Source organism: Stereum hirsutum (genome assembly GCF_000264905.1).
Source record: "Stereum hirsutum FP-91666 SS1 unplaced genomic scaffold STEHIscaffold_7, whole genome shotgun sequence".
NCBI lineage: Eukaryota > Fungi > Basidiomycota > Agaricomycetes > Russulales > Stereaceae > Stereum > Stereum hirsutum.
In genome coordinates this window covers 1,502,737-1,524,534 of record NW_006763137.1, presented here as the reverse complement: position 1 = coordinate 1,524,534, position 21,798 = coordinate 1,502,737, and the positions used below count along the sequence as shown (strand labels likewise).

The following is a 21,798-nucleotide window of genomic DNA, read 5'->3' as shown; positions in this document are numbered from 1 at the left end:
ATAGTTGACAAGAAGGCAAGGCTACCATTGTAATACGTATAGAGATGCTGGCTAGAGACAACATGCAAACAAAGACGTGTGGCAAAAAGACGAACCAGCTTTGTTTGAACAAGTATCTCTTTCCCACGGCACTTTGTGAGGGTCGCCCCTCTCATGCTCCTTTGCTTTTCCCGACGTCAACTCAGCCGCTGCATCTCCCTCCCCCGCACACGTCCATACCCATCCAGCTTTGATTTTCGGCATATTTCGTACTTTAGTGCGAACTGTCCGCAAATAATGGACCCAAACCAGTCTACTGTGCCTTCGAAGAGGCCTGTAGAGACTGAGACGTGCAGTACCGACCCGACTCCTGAGCCGAAACGATCCAGAGCAGACTCTGAAACTCATACTCCCTTGTCCGACGCTCAGCCTCAGCAAGAAACAGCTCTAGATACTTCGCAGGACCTAGATATACCTGCTTCATCCTCTGCACCCCTGGACAATTCAGATGCCTCTGCAAGTATCCCACCACAGCTGGACTCTGACGCCACACCAGTCGTACCACAATCCTCCACAGATCCCGATGCACCCAAGAGCAAGGATGGCAACAAGGATAAGAAGCGTAATGATTCTGGGAATCAAGGTCAAGGAAAGGGTAGTGGAAAGTCGGATAAGAAGAAGGACAAAAAATCGGGCAAGGACCCTGCGAGTCACGGCTGGAGTCGGAGGGGAACAAGGAAAGAGGGTGAGGCGAGACCGGAGGGAGAGGAGAAGGCTCCGAGGCTGCCGAAGAGACAGTGTGCATTGTTGATTGGATTTTGTGGAACAGGTTGTAATGGGATGCAGATGTACGTCCTCGCGTTTCTCTACGCGTTCTGGTTGTTCGGCGTGTTTTGTATGTTTAGGAAGCTGATCTATGATATATCTTCCTTGGATTTGTACAGTCAACCCAACGTACGAACCATTGAAGGCGTGCTATTTGACGCGCTCGTACGCGCAGGTGCGGTGTCCAAAGACAATGCAGACGATCCTGTCAAAGTAGGCCACGTCCTTATATCGATATACTAGACCTGGTCTTCTCATACCTCCCCGTACCAAACCATCACAGGTCAATCTAGGTCGTGCAGCACGCACTGACGCAGGGGTACACGCTGCCGGAAATGTCGTCTCCATTAAAATCATCACCCAAATACCCGGCGTCCCAGATGTCGTCGCCAAAGTCAATGAGCTCTTACCTCCAGAAATCCGTCTATGGGGCTACGTGCGCGTACAGAACTCCTTCAACGCCAGACTGTGAGCATACCCAATCGCTATGCGTTCATTCGTGGACCCGGAACAAATTGTTGATACGGTCGCTGACTTGTTGATACGTATGTGCGGGCGGGGTGAATGTGTATAGGTCGTGCGATAGCCGGAAGTATACCTACTTCTTTCCTTCATATCTCCTCATACCTCCCAAGCCCGGCTCCGGACTCCACAAAACACTATCCGCGCAAGCTTCTTCCCCTTCAACTTCTCCAACACCGACCTCATTATTTGCACATCCATTCTGGTCAGAACAGTCTTCGGATGAAGGCAACCCGTCGATAAAGGATGAGAAGGAGCAGGACCTGAAGCGGAAGAGGACATGGCGAGTAGGCGCAGATATGATGGAGAAATTGAGAGAGACCGCGAGGAAGTTCGAGGCCACGCATAATTTCCACAATTTCACGGTTGGAAGGGAATTTGGGGATAGGAGCACGCAGAGGCATATGAAGAAAATCGAGGTATGTATACCTGCCACCTCCTGTCCTTCTTCTTGGTGTGGTGGATCGCCCAGGACTAAATGATGCTAATGGGTTGATTGGCGGTATGCAATCGAAGATCGCGGATCCTGCGGTGTACGGCGAGACGGAGTGGGTTAGCGTTATGTTCCACGGTCAGAGTTTCATGCTCCACCAGGTTCGTTCTTCCATTGCCATCTGGGAGACAACGAACAGGGTCATGCGATGGCTGATGATCCCTTCGAAATGTAGATTGTAGGTCTAGGAAATCCACCGTCAACTACGTCGCGAGAAAGCGCTATGCTGATTCGAATCTTCTGTATCGGTGATGGCCGCCATGTTGTAGCGTAAGATGATGGCTGCTCTGGTCTTGTCGGTGCGCACAGGCACTCCAGCGCACGTCATTGACGAGGTATGTGCCCATTTACCGCCTGGAATATCACCAGCTTCACATTTGCCTTCGCTTTGTGCTGATCACATCCTCGTCCCTTCCACCTAAACACAGCTCTATGGGCCCCGCGACGTATTCATCCCAAAAATGCCCTCGCTCGGCCTTCTGCTCGAACACCCCATCTTTGACTCGTACAACCGCAAGATCACCGCAATCAACGCGAACCTTGACCCCTCCCACGCAGAGTATCGTCCACCAATCGATTTCGAAGCACATAAGGAGGCGATCGATGCGTTTAAGCAAAAACATGTATATGAGCGGATGAGGGACATCGAGGATCGTGGCGGGGTGTATGGCTCTTTCAGTCTGACTATGCTTCGCTGATGAACTGACGTCACTTATTTCTGTTACACCATAGATTCGATGCCTGGATCCGTGCCATTGACTCGTATGGCGGGAACGATCTCTCGTACTTGAATCCCAAGGGAACTATCCCCTCGAGCGCGGTCATCAAGAAGAACGAGAGGCGGGCAAATCCTTTCAGGGAGCGGAAGAAGTTCGATACGACGGATTATGCGGAGAAGGGGAAGATCGAGATGGAGGTGGAGGATGCGGAGGGGCAGGACGAGGAGGTGGAAGAGGTGTTTGATAAGAAGAAGTTGATGGATATGGAGGGTTGATATGAAGGTTTTGAGTGGTGGGGTAGGATGGAGGCGTGGGCGCTGATGTGTCGTATATCGTACGTAGTTTGGATTATAGCAGACTGTATGACGATGGCGTGTTGACGGTTTCGCTTGATGTATGCATGTTGTATGTGTAATGTCATGATCGCTGCTCACCACTCAGAGCATCCTAGTTCCTGAAAAGCCGTAGTATTACATACAAAGAAAGTTGAGACAAAAATCGGACGCCACAAAAACACCGATTGACGCTGCGCTATGACTGGAACTTGCGCATCGTCTGAATCTCGTCCAGTAAGGACTGCAGACGGTCATCGTCGAGTTCGACAAGACTGTAGGACACAGAAATCGTTTGTTCTGGCTCGAACACTATGACTCGTAAGGACGAAGAGACGTACCTTGGAATAATACTCTTCGCCTCTTCCGCATCGGCAGGACATAGGTTGGCGATTTGAGCGGTCTCGAACTGAGTCAACTTCGGTTCTCTTCGCAGTGTCCTATTGAGAAAATGAAATGGAGTTGGAGGCGTGATGTTGCGAGCATAGACGTGGCTAGTATGACATGCATGAGACGTACTCTCGGACGGCAGAAGCAGAGTCTGTAGTATTGAACTTGGTAAAGTTCCTGACGTAGTCCAGGGTCTTGTTGTACACGCTAAAGTGGATTGAGTCCTGAATGAAGATTATAAAAGCTTAAAGATTTCCTCACGCAGTATCTGGCGCATCCTTGTCCCTGTTCTCCAGCAGATACTTGACCTCTGAGATCAAGAGGCAGCCCGCGTTGTTGAATTCTGCACGACACAGCGAGCGAAGTATTGGAAAGCTATACCGTCTTCAAAGCCATAACGACGCACCTGCTCCAAGCTTTAGCTGCGATGCGTCCTCCTCCTCAGCTTGTGTCCTGCGGTGTAGACGGACTCCAGACATGATAGCAGTGGATGGCGTTAGCGTTGACGTTGAAGCCAGAAAGGGATCGTCTGCCAAGAGCTTGCGAAAATAACAGAGACAAACAAGTGATATTGAAATGAACGGTAGAGATAAGATAAGATCGCATTCCTTCGCCCCTGTTGAACGTTGAAGGATATTCCAGTAAAATGTTTACGACAATCCCCAGCTCTGACATTTGACGAGAAATACGTCTGAATGATGCTTCTCTACCCTCGCTATGACGCACAGGATCTATTTTAGCTATTAATGAGACAATCAAGCAACACTTGACTTGCAGAAGACTTACACGATGACCCTCACGGGACTCCGCCGAATCCATAGTCAGAAGCGGTATGACGGGATAGGTGGGTACCTTTTCCAAGGACAAATAGTCAGCATCCCAAGGTCCGTCTTATAAAAGAACAAGAAGACTCTTGTTCTCTCCCAACACCCACCCCTAAGACCGTCCGTACACCTGTCGCGCACACTTAGTCCAACAATGTCGGCCCCTGAAAAGAAGATGACATACGGTACGGCTATCACTTTAGATCTGGACGCACGGCAGCCTGACAATTGAACGGCAATGTTGCAGTCCGCCTGGGCAAATCTGGCCTGAAGGTGTCTAAAATCATTCTGGGGACGATGCAGTATGGCCACCCGGACTGGCAGAACTGGGTACTGGGAGAAGAGGAGGGAATGAAACACATCAAAGCAGCGTGCGTACCTGTTCTCCCCAGTCGACTTTCAGGGCTATTCCACTAACAAGTACTCGCATACTATGTGCAGATATGACGCTGGTGTTCAGACATTCGATACTGCGAACGTGGGTCGCTTATCACTCCATCCATGTACTGAATCCATGTTTATCGCTGCTCTTCCTCCTAGACATACTCAAACGGAAAATCGGAGGAGATCCTCGGAAAGGCCATCAAGAAATATAATTTACCGCGCGAGGAGATCGTTGTGATGACCAAGGTCTGCACTAGATTGTCTATAAGAACGAGCAAAACTGATACAACAATTTGGACCCAGCTTTACATGCTAGTAGGCCGCACCCCTAGCGAGAGCATGGTCAGGGTTCCTAACTTCGAGCAAGCCGGATACGTCAATCAAACTGGACTCAGCCGCAAGGTATGGCTCCTTCAAACTCTATCTTCGCTGTGAACTCCGATGCCGTACGACCGTCGGCGTTCATGAACTCACTGAGCACCTTATGCACAGAACATATTTGATTCTATCAAGGCCAGTCTCAAGCGGCTTCAGCTTGATTATGTCGATTTGCTACAATGTATGTGTGGCGCACTTGGTTCCTCTGCACGTCATACTCAGAGATTGTTATTGATAGGCCACAGGTTTGACTACAACACTCCCATCGAGGAGACCGTAAGTGTCTATGGCAGTTTGCGAGCTCTAGCTTCCAGTCTCATCAACACTTTGGTGTCTAGATGCAAGCTCTTCACGACGTCGTGCAAGCCGGTTATGTTCGCTACATCGGCATGAGCTCCTGCTATGCATACCAATGTACGTCTCTTACACTCTCGATCCTACGAAAGAGAACAGTCTCTTCTTACCGCGCACTCTCCGCTTGAACGAAACAGTCCACGCCATGCAGAGTAAGCCTCAACATATCGTCGTTCAAATGTTGTTCCACCACTAAAGTGTCAACCCCTGTCAGACTACGCAATCAGCCACAACCTCACTCCCTTCATCAGCATGCAGAACCACTACAGTCTTCTCTACCGCGAGGAGGAACGCGAGATGATGCCCACTCTGAAGGTGGCACTTCCATCTCAGATTCTCTGGTTGCTTGTACTGAGGTGGCATTGTTTGATCCACTACTTCATTAGTTGTTCGGCGTCGGCTCAATTCCATGGTCCCCACTTGCCCGTGGACTCCTCACCCGACCTCTCAGCGCCAAGACTGACCGCTCCACTACTGATCCGTACGTTGAAACATTCCGTCTCTTCTCCAACATACAGAAAGTTGACTGATTGTCTCTACTTCAGGTTCCTCCAGGACTACTCAAAGACAGGTGGACCGGAGATCATCGAACGGTCAGTCTTTAGATTTCGTTGCATCCACTATTGCTTTGGCTAAAGTTTCGTTCCGTAGTGTGGAAGAGCTAGCGAAGAAGAAAGGTGTCAGCATGGCCCAGATCGCCCTTGCGTGGTGTTCAGGCAAATATGGTGCGATATTCATTGATTGCTCCTCGAATTGCATACATGACTCACACTTGACTGAACGAACTTCGTGTTCATAGAGGTTACTGCACCGATTGTTGGTACTACGAGTATCGAGAACCTCATGGACCTCATCAGTGCGCTCTCCCCTTTCTATCCGCGTGTGTGCTTGGTCTACAGATCTGATCGTGCATTCGTACGCTCTCCACTTAGATGGGGTGGATGTGACACTGACAGAAGATGAGGTCAAATATCTGGAAGAACCATACAAGCCCCAAGCCATCCGAGGCCACATGTAATTGTGCACCAAGTTCGCTAAAGACGCCATCACGGCGTTTATTTGGACTGGAGAGACGGGGTGAAGAGGTTGAAGAAAGAAGTAGCTGCAATCGCTCGTGTACTACCATGCAATCGGTTTGTTTGGATGTATGTTCTCAGCTGTGTGTAAAATTACGCGACTACATTTCTCTGTCTCAGTCAGTTAAACTGTTTGTCCGCGAATCACATGGACTTCCATATCAATGTAGTAGTCGCGATCGAGACGTGTCGAAGCGACTCGACTTACAACCATCCGGCCCCTCGTGTCTCACCCGTCCGCCTCGTCCTCTGGTTTCGCCGGATACCGACCTCACGTACAGACTGCCTTCGACCAGGATATCATTACATCTCAGACTGCCGTCCTTCAGTTCAGGACAAACCTATAAAAGGCCCGCCATTTCTGGCCTAAGTTCACACCAGCACCCCTCTCTCGACACCCCTCTCCCTCATCCCCCCCTCTTCTCATCTACTCTTCTTATCTAGCTTGCTGTCCTTAATAGGCTCTGCACCCGGAGGAATGTGTCGATACGTGTACCCTTCTAGCTTGCGCCTCGACCGGGGTCTTGCTGGGGGAATGTGTCTGCGTATCGGCCCTTCCGGTGTGCATCCTCCCCTGGTATGGCGTCGGCCTCTCCGTGGCCCAGGGGACTAGTACCTCCGCTCTTCGGATCGTCGAGGGAAGCTAACAGACGCCAGTTACTTATGTTCTTTTGGTGAGATGGTGCGTTCTTTCGTTTATTCTCAGAAGGCTCTGGATTCACATCCAATCCTTCATACCACTTTCTCACTCGCACCCATCTACTTAGCCACCACTTCTGCGATCTCTCAGGCACACGCTATACCACCCATCTACCCACTCAACTATCCGGTCATAGACTCCCTCTTTCTCCCGTTCTGGCGTCGGCTTTCGGGCACAGAACACCATCCCTCTGTGTCTATAAGACGTTAGCGAGGCCCTGATGTGACCGGATAGAACGTTCTGTTCTCGTCCTTCTTCGCATTTGTTGACATTCTATCGAGCACCTCATTCTTGTTCTTGGGTCAAGAGAATACAAGGCCAACGGCTAAGAGTATAAAGAGCGAAGGGATGAAGGACGTACAGGCGAAAAGAATGGCACTTCTGAAGGGCGAAGACTGACAATGTAAGGACAGAGTACGTGACCGTGCGAAGGGCGAAAACATGGAGAACCGACGATCAGAACTTCTGAAGGTGCGACTAAAGCTCAAAGCATCTCAGATAAGTGGACGCAGTTGGGCCACCGTTGGAAAAGGGTGGTCCAGTCGCGAGCCTGATGATCGGACAAGTATTTCCTTCCAACAAGTTGCTTGCACATCCGGTGTGAAGCAGATGCATACAAGGACGCCCGGTGGAGTCATTCTCCAGAACACGCCTTGAGAGTCGCAGAGTATCAGTGGTGTCTGGCAGTGTACGTATAGTCCTAGCACCAAAGTAAGCAGAGTTACTGCAATATTTTCCCAGCATTCCGACGGCGGAACATTGAGTCAGACCCCTGCAAGCGCCAACAATCGACGCCAAATCGCTTCCATCGGTGATAAATCACGCACAGAGCCTGTCCGAGACGGACATAACGAGAAAACTTGCGTGACAAAGTCGGCGATACAGAGGTCTCATTATCAATGTCAGCTGCAGCGCAACTCCCGGCAGCCGCGATCCAGCCCGAGCATAGGCAGAAAGGTTCTTCCGCCAAACAAGTATTTGTCGCAAACCTAGCCTCGGTCCCTATGCTGAATACTGCGTCGGGACTTCGACTCCAATGCATCCGTCCATATAAAAGGAGCGCGAACGGTTTCTTCAGACCTCACCGAGTGTCCTCAATAGCTCTACAGCTCTCCTCACAATAGCATCATCACCGTCCCTCCCCTCGAATACCACCATCCCAACAATGTCAGCCCGCTGGCCCTCCGAGGATGTTGATCCCGCTCCTCTTGGTCAACCCCTCCATTTCACCTTCTCAGGCCGTACCGCTCCCAACCGTTTCCTAAAATCTGCCATGACCGAACGTCTCTCCTCCTTCCACCCCACCGACCTACCCGCTCGCGGAGTCCCGTCTTCCAACTACGTCAACCTCTACCGACGATGGGGCGAAGGTCAAATCGGTCTCATGCTCTCTGGCAATATTCAGATCGAGTACGACCATCTCGAGGCGGCGGGGAACGCCATTATAACCAAGAACGAGAAGTTTGAGGGCGAGAGGTTCGAGAGGTTTAAGGAGGCGGCGAGCGAGGGGAAGAAGCATGGGAGTTTGTTCGTGGGGCAGGTTAGCCATCCTGGACGACAAGTCCCTGATACGGTCCAGGAACATCCCATCTCTGCGAGCGACATTCAGCTGCATGGTATGTTCCTGTTTCTTCCCATCCCTACGACGCGCCTTACTGACCCACTTCATGTATAGGCAGTGTTATCGGCTTGACATTCGCGAAGCCGCGTGCCGCCACACTCGAGGACATACAGAACATCGTGAACGGATTCGCCCATGCTGCCCTCTATCTCGAAAAGGCCGGCTTCGACGGTATCCAGCTGCACGGCGCCCACGGCTACCTCATCGCCCAATTCCTCGCGCAGACCACCAACAAACGGACAGACCAGTACGGCGGCTCGCTCACCAACCGTACTCGCATCATCGTCGAGATCGCCCAAGCCATCCGTAAAGCCACCTCCCCATCCTTCATCCTCGGCATCAAGCTCAACAGCCAGGAGTTCCAGGAGGGCGGGCTGCAGGTGGAGGAGGCGAAGGAGGTGTGCAGGATCTTGGAGGAGAACACGTTCGACTTCGTGGAGCTGTCGGGAGGAACGTACGAGGCTTTGGGATGGACGTATAAGCGGGAGAGTACGAGGAAGAGGGAGGCGTTCTTCATCGAGTTCGCGGAAAAGATCGTGCCGGCATTATCCAAGACGAGGGTCTACGTCACGGGTGGATTCAAGACTGCTTGGGCGATGGTCAAGGCGTTGGAAACTGTCGATGCTGTCGGCCTGGCGCGTACGTTGTGCCAGGAGCCGCGTCTGTGTAGGGATATCTTGTCGGGGAAGGTGAAGGGTGCGATCCAGCAGAGGTTCGACATTAACGATATCGGGGCGTCGAATCTGGGGGCGGGAGCGTTGTTGAGGCATATCAGTAAGGACTACGAGCCCGTGGATCTGAGCTCTGAGGAGGAGATGGCAGCTTTCCAGAAGGATGTGACGGCATGGCAGAAGGCGCAGGGTGGGCAGGTGGAAGGTGGCGCGTCGCTCCGTGGACGCAAAGACGGTGCGATATATTGGTTCCCGGACTTGTCTGCCGCCACGCCTTATGTTGAGGCGTAGTCCGGGCCTTCTGTTGGAACGCTAATGGCGTCGTAGTGTAGCGATTGTCTACGTAGCATTTTTTGAGCATAATGAACGCGTAGAGGGAAGCAAGCTTACCTTAAGCTACTTCGCTCGTATAGACGCTTTGGGAGAATTCGGAAGGTTCGTATCTGGAATTATGAAAAAGTCAGTAGCAACCAGACGTTCGAAACTCCTACCGTTCACAGCGGGGGGAACCGCCAAGTGAGCTGCGGGACGCCAGCACAATGTGGCGAAATTAACGAAACCAAACCACAAGTCCATCAAGATCATGCTTGACGGGATCCAGAATGTGAAACGAGGCCGAAGAAAATCGTCAAAAAGACGGTCCCAAAGGACACGTAACATTATGACGGCGAACCATACCCACGAATGATATCCGTAAGTAAAGAGAAGGAAGAAGGGTGTCGAAGTGCCCCGGAGGGCTGATGTGAATGGCGTGACATGCGTTGAGGCAATGATATATTCCGTGGGTGAATAGAAGAGGTGTAAGGCGGGCGGGCGGAGGGAAGGGGATAACGTGTAGATTATGGGAAAAGACAGATGCATGAGAGGCTAGGTACGTGAGGGAAGGGGCGCAGAGAAGGGAAGGGGGATGGGATGAATAATGTGAATATGCAGTTGGATGCAAAGGGAGGAGATGCAGTTGATGCAGAGATGGATGCAGCGAGTGAGTACATATATATTAGATGGTAGACCGGAGCACTAAGCAAAAGGGATGCAAGAGGTTGGGTCCAAGGGCCCGGGTAATGTGATGAGACATTGAATGAGTACGGTAGATGCGGTTGAGCGATTGATGTAGAGTGCGACAGATGGATGAATATAGAACAACGGGGGTTGAACCCGATATGCAACAGGATAGCAGAGCAGGTGCGCAAAAAATACATTTTGGGAGAGAAAGCAAAATAAAAGAAAGGGGAGCGAGCACAAGGAGGAGCACAGGGGATGGTAAAAAAGAATGAATAAAGAGGTAGAAGTAGAATGCGTGACGTTTCGAAGAGTCGATTAGTTTGCGGCATGCCCGTTGGTCGTGCCGTTAACAGTCGGGTGAGACGGTGCAGCGGCGAATTCGGCTCCAGCCCTGAAGAAAGGCTCAAAAATGGCGTCCGGGGTCATGAAGTTGTTGTGAACGACGTTGACGAGTAGGAACTTGTTCATCATGTCGGAGATCAACTTGCGAGAGGGAGAATCGGCCTCGTAGAGCTTAGCCCACTGGTGGCCAAGCTCGTATGCCTCGTCCTGCGATAGTTTTCACCTTAGTGTCATCGTATTAGTCGACTTTCATGTTGGCTTACCTTCCATGCCATGAAACTGATTGCTTCTACGACGGTAGGTTGAACGATCTCCTTTCCAGGGAAGACACCCCAGGTGACGGCATTAGGACCCTGGGTAGTCGTGTTCGTCCTCAAGTCTCCATGCTTGTTGATAACATGATATGTGATGCTGGAGTCCTTCTCGAGATGGGGCACAAGAACGGCGAGGAGTTCGGGAGACACGAAGAATTCAAGGTATGCCTGACACCAGCGATTCGATCAATACGGCTGTTTTACATAGATAAGAGAAGAGTCCGATGAAGTTCCTCAAGGAGAAGATCGACGCGGGCGTGAACTTCATTTTTACGCAGATGTTCTATGACGTCGACATGTTCATCGAGTGGGTCAAGGAGGTCCGCGCGGCGGGGATCACTATCCCCATCGTCCCGGGAATTAACCCGATCCAGACGTGGAACGGGTTCCACAGGGCGACGAGTCTCGCGAAGACGAAAATCCCACAGTCGTACCTCGATGCGCTCGAGCCATACAAGAATGATGACGAGAAGGTCAGGGAGATCGGGACTAAGTTGGTCGCAGAGCTCTGTAAGAGGATCTTGCAGGCGGATGTGGGAATTCGCGGCCTCCATTTCTACACCATGAACCTCGAAAGGGGGACGAAGATGCTGCTTGAGGAACTGAACTTCGTTCCGAGGGTGGAGACGATCAAGCCTCTGCCTTGGCGGCAGGTCAGTTCCGTTATTCTGTCATGTGGCGTACTTCTTTGGAGACTGACGCCACACTCGTGCTAGTCTCTCACTCCCACACGGCGACAAGAAAGCATTCGTCCTATCTTTTGGGCCAACCGGACAAAGTCCTACCTCTCCCGTACCGAGAACTGGGACGAGTACCCCAACGGTCGTTTCGGTGATTCTCGCAGTCCCGCTTACGGTGAACTTGACGGTTACGGCGTATGGATCAAGCAAACGGTAAGTAGCGGCGCACTCTTTTTTCGAGAAGTGACCTGAAATCTGACGGCGGAATGTAGAAAGAGGATGCTCTCAAGCTGTGGGGCCACCCGGAAACCCCCGCAGACATCGCCCAACTCTTCTCTAAATTCTGTAAGAACGAATTGTCCGCCCTTCCGTGGTCTGACCAGGGACTCTTGACGGAGACGTCCGCCATCGCTGGCCAACTTGCGAAGATGAATGAGCTCGGTTTCTTGACCATTAACTCTCAACCCGCCGTTAACGGGGCGAGCAGTGACGATAAGGTCTTTGGATGGGGTCCTCGTAATGGTTACGTTTACCAGAAGGTGTTCACGAGCACGTTCTTCGGGTGGCAGGAGCTGGTTCTGTGGGAAACCTGCGACGGCAATGTCGAAGTAGTCGCCGTACTCTTTACGGATGTGGCGGACGAGGTCGATACCATGGGCGAAGCCACCGTCGACAGCCTCCCATTCATCCTTTCCTTGTGGTGGGTCACCGCGAAGTGCAAGGACGTTGCGGCAGCCGAAATGTTTCGCATCCTGGAAGAAGTAGGCGTGGGGAACTTCAGTCGGGTAGTCACGAGACGGGAATGGGAAAGGGAAAAGAAAGCAGGACGTACCCGGAGAGCAATGTCGACCTTTTCCCTCGGCATGTTCGTGCAAGTGAGATGCATGCATGTCTCGATACCGATCAAGCTTTGGCATGTCTTCACCAGCTCGGAGGTGAGGTCAGACGTCCGTCCACCCGCGTTCCTGCACTTCCATTCGTTTCACAAGTCTCACGGGCAGAAATCAATGAGAGAAACACACCAAGTGATATCGATGAACTCCGGGCCTAGCTGGCGCATGCGCTCTATCCGGTCTAGGAGGTTTTGCAAGCCCTGGATTCACAGGCATTTAGCGGTCATGAAAGGTCATGGACACGAAGAAAAGCACACACCTGGGCAGTTCGTGGCGGGAAGTACTCAAAGGACCACCAGACCTTATCCTCCTTCGCAGCCTGCTCAATCTTTTGACTGATTTTCATGTTCGTTAAACAAAGAAGCCGTCAGGAGTTTCTCAAGAAGACGTCTGTCCAATAAAGGAGAGTGTATAAAAGTCAGAGCGTCCGAAGCCAGTCCCAAATCACAACTAGACAGAAAAGACGGCAAGACGAGAGCACACGAGAGCAGACGTGGAAACGGGGGGGAAGAAAGAGGGCAGAGGGAAGGGAAACGAGGAACGAGACGAGGGGGAACGCCGCACGGAGTGGCACGACCCAATTTACCTCGCCCACGTGCTCTGCACCCACAACTTGGCTCTGTACGTTCTGCCAAGCAACTCCATTTCAAAGAGCCACAATCAACAAAGACCGCTTCATCATTTTATGCGTTCAACCTTGTCTACCGAGGGCCATCAAACGGCCAAGTTGTGTATGGTAACTTTCTCGTTGGGTTTCTGAAATAAAATATGACTTGCAGGGGATGGAGTGCCAAGTTAAAACCCCATCAACGGCAATCGATATCATCGGAACCCGCCTCTCAGGAGCCCTGTGGCGCCACCCTGAGACTTACATGCACCTCGCCATATACCCAAAGACATTCTATCAGACCATATTTGCTCGAATTACACAAAGGAAACCAAGCAAAAATAATCCTCTCATAGATAAACAAGCAAGCATCCTCTGTTTCTGAATCATCGTCCAAACACCGGAGAGCCATATCATGATGCACGACGCAGCTATGTATTGTATGCACGCGAACTCTACTAGTAGTCGATTGATTTGAACGGAGCGAGGGACACGACATGACACGACAATGTAGCATCAGCAGACTAGTAACGAGATGAAAGACGAAGATGTGAACGGGAATGGAATCGGAAATCAATCAAGTTCAACGGGACATTGAGAGTTCGTAGGGTCAGTCAGTAAGTATGTAGAGCGGGCGGGCGTATTCAGTGGACGACTCATCAAGGAAGAAATAAAACTCATGAACGTACGTATCATCAACGTCAAGACATGAACGTGAACAGAATTCAACTGAAGGGTATGAGCAACAGGCCACCCGGGACCGCTCACACTACCGAAAAACGAATCAAAGTCGAACGAGCGAACGAGCGAACGAAACGAACGAATGCACGCAATCAATCAACTAATCGAAAAAAGGCTGCACGAAAAGCACATCGCTCGAATTGAAATTATACCGCGCGAAATAGGTGTCTGCAGTAAAAGTGGAAGTGGAAGTGGGAAAACCCGTAACGTACAAACTGACGTCCCACAACAAACTAAGTCGACAGACTGTAAGGAGTTATGTAGAGTTTAGACTCTTAGAGCCGCATCGAGGCTGGTCACGAGCCGCAGCGATCGTATATGCAAGCACCCCACGACGGGCTCAGACAAATATGGACGTAAAACGAGACTTGGGAGTTGAAATGGAAATGAAGCTTGAAGAGACAGAGATGGGAATGGGAATTGGAATGAGTAGCAGTCTTGAGTATGAGTATGAGAAGGGGGAATAGGATGACGCTGGGCCGAGACGGATTGCCATCGAAACACGGGACACGAGACACGAAACACGAAACAAGAAACATGAGAACATCGAAGCCGAGAGAGGGTTGCTGGAAGCCAGGGGAACAAGAAGAAAAAGGTAACAACAGACTATGACTAGCCACGCATTAACCGAGACCGAAACCGAGCCAAGGAAACGAAGAAGGGGAATGAGGATGTGAGACAGAAAGAACAGGAAGAGTATGAAGATGTAAGATGAAGATTGAACAAGGCAGGAATGGCGAATAAATGATCGAAACAGCAGAATGATAAGAAGAATGTGTATGTACTAGCGACAACGAAAACCTGCACGCAAACAAACAAAGAACGCGATCAGCCAACAGCCAAGACCACACAAACCGAGCCACCCGAGCGATAAGCGGCCAAAAAAACGCACCTCGAGTCCAATTATCTCGCGCCATAAACACACCTAAACCTCACTCACACCATGCCCTCCCTCCCTCTCTTCACCACCACCCCATCATTTGCATTAACTCCCCCCACCCCCACCCCAAATACTCCCCCAGAACCCCCTCGCACTCGTCGCCATATCCGCCGCCCTCCCAAGCAACCCATGCTCAGCCTCCCTCTCCCTCTCTCCATGATTCTTCGCACCATTCGGAACCACCCCACCCTTCTCCTTCCCATGCGGACTCGAAAGACTCCTCTCGGCAGGACTAATGGGTGACGTCGCACTCGCGGACGACGAATCGGACGCACTCCGAACAGCAGCAGCCGCCTTCTCGTTCGACGTCGCCGTACTTGGCTGTCCGACGCCCTTCAACATCGGCGGCGGACTCGGTGTTGATTTCGAGCCGGAAGGTTTCGAAGGCGTACTAGGACCAGCGGCACCAGACGTCGAGTTGACTTTCGACGGCGCTGGAGACGACGTTGTCGAAGGCTGAGGTTGACACTTGTCCAAAGAGCTGGAATCCGCGTTGCCATTGGGAGTTGTAGACCCATCCGAAGGATAAACAGGCGTCGTCTTGAACGCCCTAACCGGAGAATTCGCCGGCGTCGGCATCCTCGACCTCGCGTTCTCCTCCTCTTCCATGATCGCCTCCGGGATCGGAATCGGAATATTCATCGCCAACTTCGTGTTCTCCTTTGTGACATGGCCGACCGCGTTTCCGTTGACGCCGGTGGTGTTTGTGTTCGCGTTGGTGTTCGTATGCGTAGGACCGACCGTCGAAGAGCTCGAATTGTTCGAATTCGCTCCCATCCCAGCCTGAGCGCCATACCCAGATCCAGATCCAGCTGCCGAGCCATTCACAGATCCTGCCACCGAACCATTCACCGATCCCGACACAGACCCCGCCACCGACGACCCCGCAATCGACGAACTCGACGGACTCCTCTCCACCGCATCCCTCCAAAGCCCCTCCGAAGCCGCATCCAAACTCGCCGGCGTCCCCCCATTCCCATTCACGCCCACTCCCCCTTGGCCAGGCGGTGAAATACTCTCATTCACCTTCCTCCCGATCCTCCCCCTGACCACGCCCCTCGTCTCCCTCAAACTCCCTCCAACCTCTTTACTCTCCCTCCCGTCCTTATCATACAATTTCGATCCCGACACCGACCCGGAGGAAGACCCCGAAACAGACGAAGGAAGAATCGCCTTTCCATTCGGTGGCGACACGCCCCCCGCCAACGCGATCCCAAGTGGCGAACTAACTCGACTCCCGCTCCTCTCCCTATCCGAGTACGACGAGCTCCGAGTGATAGAGCGGCCCCTTGAGTGGGATTGCGAACTAGGCTCGTCGCGGTCGATGGAGAGGTTGCGGGGTGACGAGGCGGAGGAACGACCACGGGAGAAGGTGGGTGAGGGGAGGAAGGGAGAGGAAGGCGGTGAGAGGAGCGAGGTTTCGATTCCGTAGCCGTGGATGGATTGAGCGGAGGATGAGTTGGTGGTGGAAGAACGGGGGATGGGAACGGGGACGGGTTGGGAGTGTGGTGGGGTGGCGGTGGTGGCGGCGGCGGATGTTGAGGTAGGAGAGACGGGTGAGGATGATGCGGAGGAAGGAATAGGGACCTGAGATGTGGGTGTTAATGGTGGATCGACATCCATCAGATTCTCTTGCTCGCCATGCGAAGGCGTCCTACTCCTCTCCCTCTCCCTTTCCTTAATCCTCTCTTTCTCCTTTTTCCGATCCATAACCGCCTTTTCGTCCAACGCCACCACCGGTTTCGACTCCCTCTCCACCCCGGGCCCAAACCCCGCCTCCACCTCCGCCTGCGCCAAATTTCTCTCCACACTCTCCTTCTTTTTCCTCACCGCGCTCCCGCTCTCCTTCAGCCCACCCACGACCATCACCGCACTCTCCTTCAAGTCGCCCGTGCCCCCGAAATAATCATGCTCGTCCACCTCCTGATGCACCTGCTTCCTCTCCTTCTCCCTCTCCCGCTCACGCTCGATTTCCCTCTCCCTCTCCCTCAACAAATCCCTCTCCATCCTCTTCTTATCCACATCCTCATCGATCCCGTCCTCCTCATCCACATCCATCTCATCCTCCAAACTCGACGAACTCCTCGACCCAATCCCAATCCCAATAGCACTTCCCCCACCACCTCCACCCCCATTACTATTGATTCCACTACCACTACCACCACCGACACCACCCACAACGACCCCAACCCTCGCCCCCTCCCCAAGAATCTTATTCATAATCCCCGCCCCAACCAGCGTCCTCCCCCCATTAATCCCCGGCCCCGTAACCCCACTCGAATACGCATACGGCGAACTCGGCGAATTCGACCCAGAGCTCGTCGCGCTCCCCGCATACTGCGCCGGCGGCGGCATCACCTCCACGCTCGGCACGGGCGAAACCTCCTCTCCCCCTTTATCCGAAGGCGAGCCTGAAGCCGACCTCGAGCCAGGCGCGGACCCCGACCCGGACGCGGAATTCGGCGACGCGTTCCTGTTGTTGGCGTTGGCGTTGTTGGCGTTATTGCCGTTATTGCCGCCGACACTGAATCGAGCTTCGGAGTGGCGATAGACGTCTTCAGGCATGGGTGGACTGCTAGTCGTGCTTCCGTTCCCGTTCGGATTACTCCACGGCGGGACGTACACCAGATTCACCAACGGTATCTGACCCGGCGTACCATCATGGCCATAGCCGTGCCCGCCGTAACCCATCGTCGTCTGATTGCCAACGCCCGTGGTCTTCAGGATCGTAGGCGCGATCGGCGCGATCGTCATATGTTCCTTATCCGACGAGTTCGTCCTCGCGAGGGCGGGGCGGACCATACGTGCGGGATACGAATGCGACATAGCGCTGCCGTTGTTGCCCGGGGAACGGGAAGAGGAGGACGAGCGCGAGCGGGTGGACGAGGTGCGCATCTCGAGGATATCTTCGTCGTCCTCTTCTTCCTCTTCTTCCTCGTCTGAATCCGACCCGGCGTTCCGTCGATCGGAGAAAGAGGTCTCTTCCATGATGTCTTCGTTATACGCCGCTTCTGAATCTTCTTCGTACCTGAACGACGACGAGCGGAATCCCCCGCGAGGAGAAGGAAGGGAAAATCAATGAGCGTGCGGACCGAACGTGCAGAAGAGGAAAAGGAACGGACCCCTCGTCGTACGCTTCGTCATAGGCCTTCGGACTGGTCATCCTACGGCCGCCGAAGCTGCTCGACTTGGGTGGCGAATCGATAGCGATGCACTGTTCGACAAACGTATTGAAACTGATATGTTTCTTCTGTCCACCTGCCCTCGCCTGGCCGTTCAAGTCCTGCGAACTCCCTCCCGTCGTCTCCCTGGCTGAATCACTCGAGCCAGAGCGCTCGACGACGATTGGAGGGTTATTCCTCTGGTCGACAGAAGCATCGTACAATTCGGTCGTGTTTGCGCTCGGCGACTGTTGCGCTATGATACGCGGAGGCGAGTCCTTCCTCAACGGATGATTACGTGCGGCCCATCTTGTGATATTGGTGTCGCTCTTCGTGTGCAGCAGTGGAGGCCGCGGCTCCTCAGAATCGTCTTCGTAATCTTCATCAATAGGCTCGAGCTCGTCGGGACTATCGTCGGGCGTTGCTGCGTTAGGTAGAGCATTGGTGAGAAGTTCACCGATAGACCGATGCTTGAGAATCGGTTTCCGCCCGGGGATGATGCCAACGTGACTTGTGAGTCCTAGACGATCCTCAACAGACTGAACTTTACCGACACTGTCAGGATCTGGTGGAGGTCTTGGGGGAGGAGACCAATCGACGGCAGTGTGTAGGGGTCCGTAGAGCCAAGTGACGTCCGAGTCTTTCAGCCTGCATTGGGAGAAAAAAAAGTTTACAAGGATGAGATCAGTATCAGGATGGAAAAAACGAATAGGCAGTGAGGAGTTGCGATCATAACGGTCGATAGCGCGAGTCTCGTTGTGAAATGTGCACATGCGTAAGCCAAAATAAGCAGACGCCGTAGATGTGTGCGCTAGGGCCACCGTGCACGGAGGTGAGAGAATCGGATACCGGAGAATGGAGATGAGGCCCTTGTTCCGGGCTTGGAGGCAAATGAGCAGTGCTCGCCATGCTTGCTCTGGACCCAGGGATGCATGCAATTTCGACGTTCGAGGAGGACCGAGGGCTGAGGACGACATGCACGGTAGAGGACAGGACCCATGTCACCGGACGGAACTCGACGCGACCGCGCGATACGGCGTCCGAGTCCAATCGGCGCAGCGTGATTTGATAGGCAGCGCCCCAAAAGAACGGAGTGCAGCACATCGAAAGAGATGTGTACGAAGGGAATGGGAGAGTGAAAATAAGGAGATAACACTGACCAGTTCAGAGTCTCCGGGCTAATGGTCTTCAGCTTATTGCGCTGTTTCCACCAAGTGCGCCATGAGGCGTTCTCTAACCTTGCGCCGTTTGCGATCTCGTTCTTCTGGCGGGTCATATTGCGCCAGGAGCGCCAGACGTCCTCTTCACGCCACTCATGGGAGAGGTAGTCGACTTGGCCGCGGGCCTGGGTGGAGAGGGAGGTATCGTCGGGTACGGCATTATGTGATACAGAGACGAGAAGAAGGGGAAGATAGTTGGCCATCGTGCGGCCGGTAGGGTGGGAGTAAGAGTGTCGGTGGATGAAATGAGAAGAAAAGGGGGAAAGGGAGACCGAAAATTGCGGTGTGATATTATCGGAGGGGCGTGAGCAGCGGTGACTATGGTGCTGCGAGCGGCGGCGATGTGCGGAACGGCGACGACGGACTTGAGTGCGTCGTCGGCGACGATGTTGATAACGACGGCGGGGGACTGTGGTTGACGGTGGTGGTGGTGGTGGTTGACGAAGAGGAGGGAGTGAGCACTCATTCGCCGTTTACGGTGGGGCGAGGCTGGCAGGAAAGCTGGTGACAGACCGACGGCGGACCGCACCCGGTTCGGCGCTGGTCGGAACGGCCCAGGAACACCAATCAGGACGGGCGCTGCTCCCGCCACAACGTTCAAGAGCGCCATCCGGGGAATATACTCCGGATCATGCCTGCCTGCTCAGCTTCAAAGCCATCTCGACTTCCCCGCGTTCATCACTCTGCCGCCTGCACAAATACGTTTATCTGACTCGTTCACACTCATCTTTGCTTCAGATACACGACTGCCCACAGCATTCGACCCCCGTACGTATCCCGGTCGCACACTCTCCTCCAGGGTCCCCGTTCGTCGCTCCAACATGCGTCACCGTCATGCTCGACAGTCCGGTCGAGACCATTCCCATGCTCTCTGAACCCTCATCTTCCGAACGGACGAACTACCACCTTTCGCACTCCAAATCTCATCATTCGACCCGTTCCAGACGCGGACTTTCCTCAACATGCCGTGGAGCATCTACTTTCAGCTTCAGGCCATCTTTTCCTCGCCTGTGCTGCCTATTCTAGGTCGAACCTTGTCTCCAACTCGATGATTACGAATTCGTGAACCCAGTATCCTCGACTTACGAGAATTGACATCATGTCCTATCCCTGTTGCCTTTCATTTCCGCCTCGCGACTCTTCTCCTTTCTCATATTCTTGGCTCGTTTCATCTCTCTTCGTGTACCTGCGCGTCTCTTCCAGCGCTGCACTCTTACAAGCCTCTTCTCACGCGCCGCCGGTCAACCTCCTCCTTCGTCTTCCCCCGGTCTTCCATTTCCCTGGTTGAACGGTTGAACGGATTGGTTATCGAACCACGACCAATATCATCATCGTTCGCCAGAAACAGATACGGACGCCCGGAACGACGGTCCATGGTGTACCTTTCGAGCCTCTCCTACCCCTTCGAGCTTTCCGTTGTCTTTTCTTACGGTCGAGCGACGGTAAGTAGGGACGAATGTGCCTCTACTGCATTGAATGCCCGGCTATCAAACTCTGGGTCCATCCTTGGACTATGTATTGCTGCTATCGTCTGAATCTCATCCGGGTCCTTTACGCGTTTACAGTACAAGTACTAACTACCTCCGAACGGTCCTATCTTAAGCTCCTCAGTTCTCGACTTTCGGGCTTCTTCTTTGGCCTCGCACCACCGGCGCATCATACTCGACTATACATGATATAACAACCTTCCTCGACGTTTGCAAATATTGACTATGTATAGACGGACTTATCGGTGACGTCGATACTCCCTGGACCATTAATTATGATAGGATCTCCTGTCAATGTCTCCCAACCAAGCTCCTTTGCGACATCATCATTCCTTTCTTTCTTCCTTGCGATAAATGCACCACTTGCGCTACTGACACTAGAGAGCTCCAGGACGGTATGCGACGGTATGTAGCTATAGTACATGATCGTTTCCGAATTCTAGGAGCTCACGAGCACGCTAACGCACACGTACGAGGGGCACAGAGGCGACATCGGAGACGAGGAGTAACTGCCGGGTGGATCACAGACAGGAGCTCCGGCGGCAAATATCATTCACTGGATGATCCTTCGTTGGCGATGGGTGCTGGTCGTCATCGTTGCAGAATGCACATCGAGGCGTGAATCAATCATCCATCCCGAGATGCCCCTGCTCGCCGACTGTCATGTAAATTACGCAAATAACATGAATATTTGTCGAGGTTAATGGCAGTGAGAACAGGGGCCACGGTCAGACCACCTCACTGAGCCCCTATGTGTACTCGACGCCCGACGCATTCGCGGATCACGTAGATCGAAATTAATGATTCAGAGCTGGGAGGATCGGCGAGTGTTTCAAGAAAATTTGTCCATCGTCGTTTTTCTACGGTTTTGAGTGGCCATGAGTTTCCATTTTTTAGGGGGGATGCTCGAAGACGGCTTGATCTTGACCGTCGCCCGCAACCGTACAGCGTCAACCTTTCCTCCTCGCGTCCTCCGGACTAACATCGTCCAACACAGGCCTAACCACAACGTTAGCTATAGCGTATCGCAGCTCAAAGCTATTACCATAATCTCGCCTTCCGCTAAGTAATTCATTTCCATCGCCGACCCACAGCCCGAGATGCGCAGATTTTCGCGGGCGGGCCCGCTGCGGTCTCACTCAA

General features: G+C 52.9%; 6 protein-coding genes across 6 annotated transcripts; 4 read left to right on the top strand and 2 right to left on the bottom strand.

Annotated features, from left to right (window-relative positions):
- Positions 1-276: 276 nt before the first annotated feature.
- On the top strand, positions 277-3,761 carry STEHIDRAFT_121631 (pseudouridine synthase; the record flags this gene model as incomplete). The annotated part of the gene is made up of 12 exons (XM_007304353.1): positions 277-827; positions 924-1,017; positions 1,088-1,272; positions 1,379-1,745; positions 1,843-1,923; positions 2,089-2,154; positions 2,248-2,483; positions 2,552-3,147; positions 3,214-3,310; positions 3,390-3,467; positions 3,522-3,603; positions 3,667-3,761. The coding sequence occupies 8 exons, from the start codon at positions 277-279 to the stop codon at positions 2,811-2,813; spliced, it is 1,842 nt and encodes a 613-aa protein (XP_007304415.1). The 3' UTR covers positions 2,814-3,147; positions 3,214-3,310; positions 3,390-3,467; positions 3,522-3,603; positions 3,667-3,761.
- Positions 3,762-4,238: 477 nt separating this feature from the next.
- On the top strand, positions 4,239-6,218 carry STEHIDRAFT_157084 (Aldo/keto reductase; the record flags this gene model as incomplete). Its single annotated transcript, XM_007304352.1, has 15 exons — positions 4,239-4,269; positions 4,332-4,455; positions 4,526-4,562; positions 4,625-4,714; positions 4,772-4,870; positions 4,961-5,027; positions 5,085-5,122; positions 5,185-5,260; positions 5,338-5,352; positions 5,415-5,515; positions 5,587-5,681; positions 5,746-5,793; positions 5,852-5,925; positions 6,000-6,056; positions 6,133-6,218. 15 exons carry the CDS (start codon positions 4,239-4,241, stop codon positions 6,216-6,218), a joined length of 1,038 nt encoding a protein of 345 aa, XP_007304414.1.
- A 1,923-nt stretch (positions 6,219-8,141) lies between these two features.
- On the top strand, positions 8,142-9,645 carry STEHIDRAFT_168692 (NADH oxidase; the record flags this gene model as incomplete). Its single annotated transcript, XM_007304351.1, has 2 exons — positions 8,142-8,592; positions 8,652-9,645. The coding sequence occupies 2 exons, from the start codon at positions 8,142-8,144 to the stop codon at positions 9,557-9,559; spliced, it is 1,359 nt and encodes a 452-aa protein (XP_007304413.1). The 3' UTR covers positions 9,560-9,645.
- A 940-nt stretch (positions 9,646-10,585) lies between these two features.
- Positions 10,586-10,887, bottom strand: STEHIDRAFT_157082 (uncharacterized protein; the record flags this gene model as incomplete). Its single annotated transcript, XM_007304350.1, has 2 exons — positions 10,586-10,819; positions 10,876-10,887. 2 exons carry the CDS (start codon positions 10,885-10,887, stop codon positions 10,586-10,588), a joined length of 246 nt encoding a protein of 81 aa, XP_007304412.1.
- A 108-nt stretch (positions 10,888-10,995) lies between these two features.
- Positions 10,996-12,838, top strand: STEHIDRAFT_157081 (uncharacterized protein; the record flags this gene model as incomplete). The annotated part of the gene is made up of 4 exons (XM_007304349.1): positions 10,996-11,088; positions 11,145-11,579; positions 11,643-11,819; positions 11,879-12,838. The coding sequence occupies 4 exons, from the start codon at positions 10,996-10,998 to the stop codon at positions 12,836-12,838; spliced, it is 1,665 nt and encodes a 554-aa protein (XP_007304411.1).
- A 3,875-nt stretch (positions 12,839-16,713) lies between these two features.
- STEHIDRAFT_121627 (uncharacterized protein) lies at positions 16,714-19,407 on the bottom strand. Its single transcript, XM_007304348.1, has 2 exons — positions 19,109-19,407; positions 16,714-18,596 (listed from the first exon to the last, which is right to left on the bottom strand). The coding sequence occupies exons 1-2, from the start codon at positions 19,369-19,371 to the stop codon at positions 17,786-17,788; spliced, it is 1,074 nt and encodes a 357-aa protein (XP_007304410.1). The 5' UTR covers positions 19,372-19,407; the 3' UTR covers positions 16,714-17,785.
- Positions 19,408-21,798: the final 2,391 nt, after the last annotated feature.

Bases quoted from the DNA above. Each gene is read 5' to 3' on its own strand.
- STEHIDRAFT_121627 (XM_007304348.1), bottom strand. From the start codon at position 19,371: ATGGCCAACTATCTTCCCCTTCTTCTCGTCTCTGTATCACATAATGCC. The intron at 18,597-19,108 runs GTCAGTGTTATC...CTCCCAATGCAG, and splicing joins AGCCCGGAGACTCTGAACTG to GCTGAAAGACTCGGACGTCA.